We start from the raw sequence: 7543 nt of genomic DNA on the forward strand, positions 1-7543 counted from the left end.
TAAATGTACTCAAGTCGATATGTTTGCTGACGATTTTTGTCGGTATCATATGTTAGTGAAATAGCTTAGTGCATCCATTTTTTAAATTCATATTTCAGACATGGACATTCCCTCATTTATTATATCTACGTGTGACCACAATTTACCAATTAATACCAAACGCACAAAAAAGTAGTGCCATTCTTAAGCTTCTAAATTACAAAACATAAAACTGACTGGCAGTGCAGTCTAAATACTGTCTATTGTAACACTGAATACAAGAATAGTTTGCAAAAAAAGTCATGTTAATACAATTTACATAATTGCCTCTACATAATCAATATCATATCCCAACTGATGTTCGTCTTCTAGTACAGCTTAGTGTTGCCTGCTTCTGCACCGTCTCCGTCTTGCTCATTCGCCATCAGCTGTACAATTCCTCGACACATTGTTTCTACGTCAGGCTTTGGCACTGCGTCTTGATATACATGCAACAATTTCCTCAGACACGTGTATGACAGGCTGAAAGTCGTGGTCAGTTGCAATACATATGTCATTAGTTTTAAGACTCTTCTGTAGAGAACTGTTCCAGGAGGGATATATTATTTATCATTTTCACTGCAATATGATAGAAATATCGGCGTTTTTTTATCAGCTTTGTTCACATTTCGTTTAGCAACAAAGAGTGCAAACTTTCTTTCTACTCGTCTTGCACGTAACCGTCAACAAATCATTAATGTTGCGATGCCTAATACAATGGCAAGAATTGCTAACAACGCAGAACATACACCAATCTTCAACGACAAAGTTCGAAATCAAACAAAGCACTATTATTCAGTAAAAATGAGTGAGTTCCTTAAAGCAAGATATAGTGTCAAGCTCATTCAAAATAATAAACTAAAGTAAAAACACATGAAAAGTAAGACACGTGATATATCAACCAAACAAACGGATCTCGACAGAAAAAGATGGAAGCACAGAAGTTGATACTATATCTCTCCGTGATACGAAATTGCAGAAATCATACAATTAAATTATTAAATTAATGTTCTGGTTTGTATTTTGGAGCGAACCCACGCCGGTAAAGTCGAGAAAACCAACGCCTTAACCACTCGGTCACAAGAACATCAACAAATCTGACGGATATGTTAACCTTTATTACATACATTGGAAGCATCATGTGATAATGCACATCAACCAATCACGCTTCGCGTTATGTATATCAATCACGCTACGCGTTTTTATCGTATTCAAAATTGTGGACATCAATGACAATCATATCACAAATATCAGTATTTGTTGAAGAGTTCCAGTTGTCAGTATCTTAGTTTAACACTCCTCATGATTTGCCACACTTTATTTCGTAATACACCTTTTTAATAAAAAGTGTAGTTTACAAACAATGATATAGTCACTTTAAGGATTCTGATGTATTTTTAATTATAAAGGAAATCGTTGTAGTTGTAATGTATATTTCGATTAAGTACGAAAAATACAACAATTATAAACAGAAACTAGTAATCATGCATCTAGACTGTTTTTCTTCACTTTATTTTCCTCAAAGTCTCATACACCGTGTCCACTTGTTATGATATGAAGTGGTGGAGGTAACGTTGGTTAATGGTGAAATAACGCTGGATCGTGGTGGAGGTAACGTTGGTTAGTGGTGGGATAACGCTGGATCGTGGTGGAGGTAACGTTGGTTAGTGGTGGGATAACGCTGGATCGTGGTGGTGGTAACGTTGGTTAGTGGTTGGATAACGCTGGATCGTGGTGGAGGTAACGTTGGTTAGTGGTGGAATAACGCTGGATCGTGGCGGAGGTAACGTTGGTTAGTGGTGGGATAACGCTGGATCGTGGCGGAGGTAACGTTGGTTAGTGGTGGGATAACGCTGGATCGTGGTGGAGGTAACGTTGGTTAGTGGTGGAATAACGCTGGATCGTGGTAGAGGTAACGTTGGTTAGTGGTGGGATAACGCTGGATCGTGGCGGAGGTAACGTTGGTTAGTGGTGGAATAACGCTGGGTCGTGATGGTAAGCATGACAAAAGGTACGAAAATTCGTTAAAGTAATCGACAAATTGATTTCTTTACGAGGATAGGTACAAGATGACCTGTTAGTATTGAGTCCATGTTTGTATTTGGCTTCTCTACAATGTCGCCGTTTCCCAAATCATTCGGGAAAACGTTACATTTTATGTTAAAAGTATGATTCGCGGGCGTTAAAGCTGCACTCTCACAAATTTACAATTGTGACCAACCACTTTTAATATTTTGTTTTGGAATGAGCCAAATTTTGCGTAAAAATCTGAAAACCAGTAATATAAGACTTCTGACAAAAGATCAGATCGCAGTTTTCCGTTCGAAAAATAATGTTTTATGGCTAAAAGCGGTACTAACTCTCTAAGAAAAAAGCATAAAACATCAATTTTAAACATAATTATGAAAACCTGCGATCTGATGTTTTGTCAGCAGTCTTATATAACTGTTGGCCATGCATGTTCGCAAAAATTGGCTCGTTGTAAGACAAGAAAGAAACAAAGTTGTCAAAACGTTCAATCTATGAGAGTGCTGAGTGCAGTTAAAAAACAGCGAAAAAAATTACCTAGAATAACAAGACAGCTTCTGTCCGTAGAAAACCATTTATAGATAAAGTATTTTGATATTGTTCAGTATAATTAACGTGTAAAATTGTCATTGAAGGTGACTTTTCAGAACAGAATATTGTAACGCTGTATGATGTGGTGAGCCTGTCTTATTTTACTGGGTAACGCTGGTTGCACGGTGGTTTTAATTTCTGTTTTTTAGCAATTCTCCAAAATATTTCGTTTACTTTGACACTTAATCAGCGCATTATTGATGTATTTGAATTATAGTAGCAAATATATTCATCAACTGTCCCTGATTGACGCATATAAATGCATGTTTTTTTTCTATTAAACATTCACACACGTATGTATGATAATTTATATAAACAACCCTAAGAGTTGTTTAAATCTCAACGCATTTTCAGAAAACAAAGCAACTCTCATTTTCACACATTGCGATGAATCACTTGATTGAAAGTCCATGCAGCAGCAATGTAATAATTTATATTGCACCAGAAATCATTGTTCTTGACTGTTCTTCTTCACTTAATTTCCGCAATGTCATATAACAGTTTCTTTTTCAGTTGTGTCCATTGCACGCGTCAACCGAACCTTAAGTAAATTACTCAAGATGGAAATTTTAAAAGCGTTCATTCTTCTAGGTAAATTTTATTTATTATTAACTATTCTTTTACTTTTTTGTTTATGTCAGTGTTCTACAAGAGTGTTTACAAGTTAAAATAAAATACTTTATATGCTGAGACTCGGCCTCAGAACATTCGGTATCCTTTTAAAGTTTCCGTAAATAAACACGGGTATATAAAAAATGATAAAGAATATTTGACTATAAGAAATGAATTCCTAGAACCTTTCATTCTGCTATCACGGATTCTTATCATACAAATCAACGTTTTTGCTTTCGTTTAGCATGTTCAGTGTATGCGACATGTGCAGAAGAATCGTCAGCGTATGCAGCAGTTGCAACAGAGAAAGCAAACCTCTATGGCACTCTGTCAGTGTTGACCGACCAACAACTCCATGGGACTGTGCTATTGAGGATGATCCCAAATTTTGACATGAATATAAGCGTTGTTTGGAAATACGCCTTCAAAAATGGTTCAATTGCAAGTGCCAGAACAGTTACACCAAACAACACAAACTTCCGGTTGTATGAAAATGATGCTTTATACTTAATGCTTAAAAACGCAAGCATTGACTACAACGAAACTTACTTTTGGGTTGAGCAGTCAGACAGGAGAAAAGTTATGTCGCCATTTATTCAGCTGATTCTGAAAGGTATTTGATTAAGTGTTCCACTTGTAGCTCGGATGAAAAATTTGAAAATTCGAACTCTAACGAAGTGATCTCCCCTATCCTGCCTCTATACGCACTCAAGAGGATGAGAGTGGTCTTGTAGTCCGGCTCTCACAAAAGGGGTTGTGGGTTCACCAGTAGTTTCCATTGCCTCTCAAAAAAGACACCAGCAGTACTGGTTTCTACCCAGGAGATATACTCTAGATTAGTGCATATCAGTTTCTAGCTGTCTTCAAACCATCGACCAAAACAAATCAGTTTAAAATCAGTTATGTGAATTGAACGAAGTAATACGATGCCATGAGTTTAGCATCCACTAAATAAATATAGAATAGTACGTTTAGTTATTTATTTTTCAGATACATGTAACACCAATACCAACAAGAATGCAGATCATACTTTGTTTCCTCTCGTTTTGTCATCGACCATTGGAATCGGTGTTGTGTTCTTGCTCTTTATAGGAAACTTGATATTCTTCATTCCTGCTATCAAGAAAACGGGTAAGATTCTTTATAAATGAAACTTGCATGTAAAGCTAGTAAGATATTTTCAATAAAGGTACGTGTTCGCCTTGCCGAAAGTGCTTTTATATAGGTTCGGTATGGATACGTGTCCGCCCCGCACAAACGTGGTCATGTATCGGTGTAGATACGTGTATGTCATGCACAAACATTTCAATGTATAGGTTCGGAATGGATACATGTTTGCCTCGCACAAAAGTAGTCATGTATCGGTTCGGTGTAGTAACATGTCCGTCACGCATAAAATGGTATGTATGGGTTCGGTGTAGTAACATGTCCGTCACGCACAAAAGTGGTCATGTATGGGTTCGGTATAGTAACATGTCCGCCTCGCACAAAATGGTATGTATGGGTTCGGTATAGTAACATATCCGCCTCCCACAAAATGGTATGTATTGGTTCGGTATAGTAACATGTCCGTCACGCACAAAAGTGGTCATGTATGGGTTCGGTATAGTAACCTGTCCGCCTCCCAATAAATGGTATATATGGGTTCGGTGTAGTAACATGTCCGACACGCACAAAATGGTATGTATGGGTTCGGTATAGTAACATGTCCGCCTCGCAAAAAAGGGGTCATATATGGGTTAGGTAAAGTAACATGTCCGCCTCCCACAAAAGAGGCCATATATGGGTTCTGTATAGTAACATGTCCGCCTCGCAAAAAAGGGGCCATATATCAGTTCGGTATAGTAACATGTCCGCCTCGCAAAAAAGGAGCCATATATGGGTTCGGTATAGTAACATGTCCGCCTCGCATAAAAGGGGCCATATATGGGTTCTGTATAGTAGCATGTCCGCCTCGCATAAAAGGGGCCATATATGAGTTCTGTATAGTAACATGTCCGCGTCGCATAAAAGGGCCATATATGGGTCGGTATAGTAACATGTCCGCCTCGCAAAAAAGGAGCCATATATCGGTTCGGTATAGTAACATGTCCGCCTCGCATAAAAGGGCCATATATGGGTTCTGTATAGTAACATGTCCGCCTCGCATAAAAGGGCCATATATGGTTCTGTATAGTAACATGTCCGCCTCGCAAAAAAGGAGCCATATATCGGTTCGGTATAGTAACATGTCCGCCTCGCATAAAAGGGGCCATATATGGGTTCTGTATAGTAACATGTCCACCTCGCAAAAAAGGGCCCATATATGGGTTAGGTAAAGATACATGTCCGCCTCCCACAAAAGAGGCCATATATGGGTTCTGTATAGTAACATGTCCGCCTCGCAAAAAAGGGGTCATATATGGGTTCGGTATAGTAACCTGTCCGCGTCGCATAAAAGGGGCCATATATGGGCTCGGTGTAGTAACATGTCCGCGTCGCATAAAAGGGCCATATATCGGTCGGTATAGTAACATGTCCGCCTCGCAAAAAAGGGGCCATATATGGGTTCGGTATAGTAACATGTCCGCCTCGCACAAAAGGGGTCATATTTGGGTTCGGTAGAGTAACCTGTCCGCGTCGCATAAAAGGAGCCATATATGGACTCGGTGTAGTAACATGTCCGCTTTGCACAAAAAGGAGCCATACATGGGTCGGTATAGTAACATGTCCGCCTCGCAAAAAAGGGGCCATATATGGGTTCGGTATAGTAACATGTCCGCCTCGCACAAAAGTGGTCATGTATGGGTTCGGTTCCAGTTACGTTATCTTGGCATTCCAAAACGACCACGTTTCTTGCTCCTACCTTACTTTAATTTAATAAGTAACAGTATTTGGTTTCCAGCAGTATTTCTGAAATCGAACTTTATGTGACGCGTTTTTCGCAGGCAGTTTGCTTGGCAAAGTCTTTTCATAATTCTATACTTATTTATGATTCGACAGATTTATATCAAAGACTGGTGTTGAGAAGAAGGGGTAATACCGGAACCCAAGAACAAGATTACATCGCTTGTTATGAAGAAAAACCTTCATCTAGAGCTTGTACATACTGTTTACAGATATAGCTCCAAAAGCATCTTAGTGACAAAGTTGTTTTTAAGGAATAGACTAAAAAACCTAATTGAATTATTATGTTTCAAAATTGTATCCATGCAGGTTGTAACTGACATATGTCAAATGCATATCGGATCATGCTGTGTTTGTAACTTACGTCCATGACCAAGTTGTTACGGTTGTTTTCGGAGCTCATGGGAGATGACCGAGGTGTTACGGTTGTTTTCGGAGCTCATGGGAGATGACCGAGGTGTTACGGTTGTTTTCGGAGAGCTCATGGGAGATGACCGAGGTGTTACGGTTGTTTTCGGAGCTCATGGCAGATGACCGAGGTGTAACGGTTGTTTTCGGAGCTCATGGCAGATGACCGAGGTGTAACGGTTGTTTTCGGAGCTCATGGCAGATAACCGAGGTGTAACGGTTGTTTTCGGAGCTCATGGGAGATGACCGAGGTGTAACGGTTGTTTTCGGGGCTCATGGGAGTTGACCGAGGTGTTACGGTTGTTTTCGGGGCTCATGGGAGATGACCCGAGGTGTTACGGTTGTTTTCGGAGTTTATGGCAGATGACCGACTTGTTAAGATTTCACGAGGGCGTCTAGAACGGAGTCGAAAGATACACTTAAACATTTTATGAAACAAAGGCAACAGAGACTTCAAAATGCTACAATCAGTTAATAAACTGAGGATTCCATTGCAAAGGTCCAGATGTTATAGACACAATAAACATGAGATTTATCAATGGAACAGTGTTGTAAAACTGCATCATTGCTCATGAATAATTCTACATTAACACAAAACTTTCATTTGTTATATCAGATTGGTTCGTTTTAAATATCTAATAAAAAGCTGAACTGTTTAAGTATACAATGTTTTCCACATGGTAGATGATCAAGCCGTCGGCTTATTCAACCTCATACTTTACATTAGGAATGAACCATTTTTAAGATTGCTATGAATATGATTTCAAAAAAATCCAAACTTTATCAGTGCCTTAACTTCATAATGACGACGCGTACCTAGTACTCCGCAAGTCGGATGTGTCGCCTGACAAATTATTTACTGTCGACATTATAGCTGTTGTATTGGCATTGTATTCATTTATAGACAATGATGTTGCCATTTAACTTTCAAATGAAGTTGGCATTTGAACTGTAGGTTAAAACGTTAAGCCGGACAAAAATTAACAAAGATAATTAACAA

The 7543-nt window shown here is 39.0% G+C and overlaps 1 protein-coding gene across 3 annotated transcripts; it reads left to right on the forward strand.

Moving 5' to 3' along the window:
* The first annotated feature begins 1592 nt into the window (after positions 1-1592).
* LOC128220475 (uncharacterized) lies at positions 1593-7078 on the forward strand. Of its 3 annotated transcripts, none has more exons than XM_052928885.1 (5): positions 1593-2029; positions 3151-3228; positions 3494-3862; positions 4240-4380; positions 6232-7078. In XM_052928885.1, exons 1-5 carry the CDS (start codon positions 2011-2013, stop codon positions 6351-6353), a joined length of 729 nt encoding a protein of 242 aa, XP_052784845.1. In that variant the 5' UTR covers positions 1593-2010; the 3' UTR covers positions 6354-7078. The 3 variants fall into 3 exon arrangements, with proteins under 3 accessions (XP_052784845.1, XP_052784862.1, XP_052784853.1); XM_052928902.1 differs by having other exon boundaries at positions 6445-7078; XM_052928893.1 differs by having other exon boundaries at positions 1593-2013.
* The last annotated feature ends 465 nt before the right edge of the window (positions 7079-7543 follow it).

This window comes from Mya arenaria, chromosome 2, assembly GCF_026914265.1.
Source record: "Mya arenaria isolate MELC-2E11 chromosome 2, ASM2691426v1".
NCBI lineage: Eukaryota > Metazoa > Mollusca > Bivalvia > Myida > Myidae > Mya > Mya arenaria.

Coding starts and splice junctions, on each gene's coding strand:
- LOC128220475 (XM_052928885.1), top strand. Junction 3,229..3,493: donor AAAAGCGTTCATTCTTCTAG/GTAAATTTTATT, acceptor GCTTTCGTTTAG/CATGTTCAGTGTATGCGACA. Junction 3,863..4,239: donor TATTCAGCTGATTCTGAAAG/GTATTTGATTAA, acceptor TTTATTTTTCAG/ATACATGTAACACCAATACC.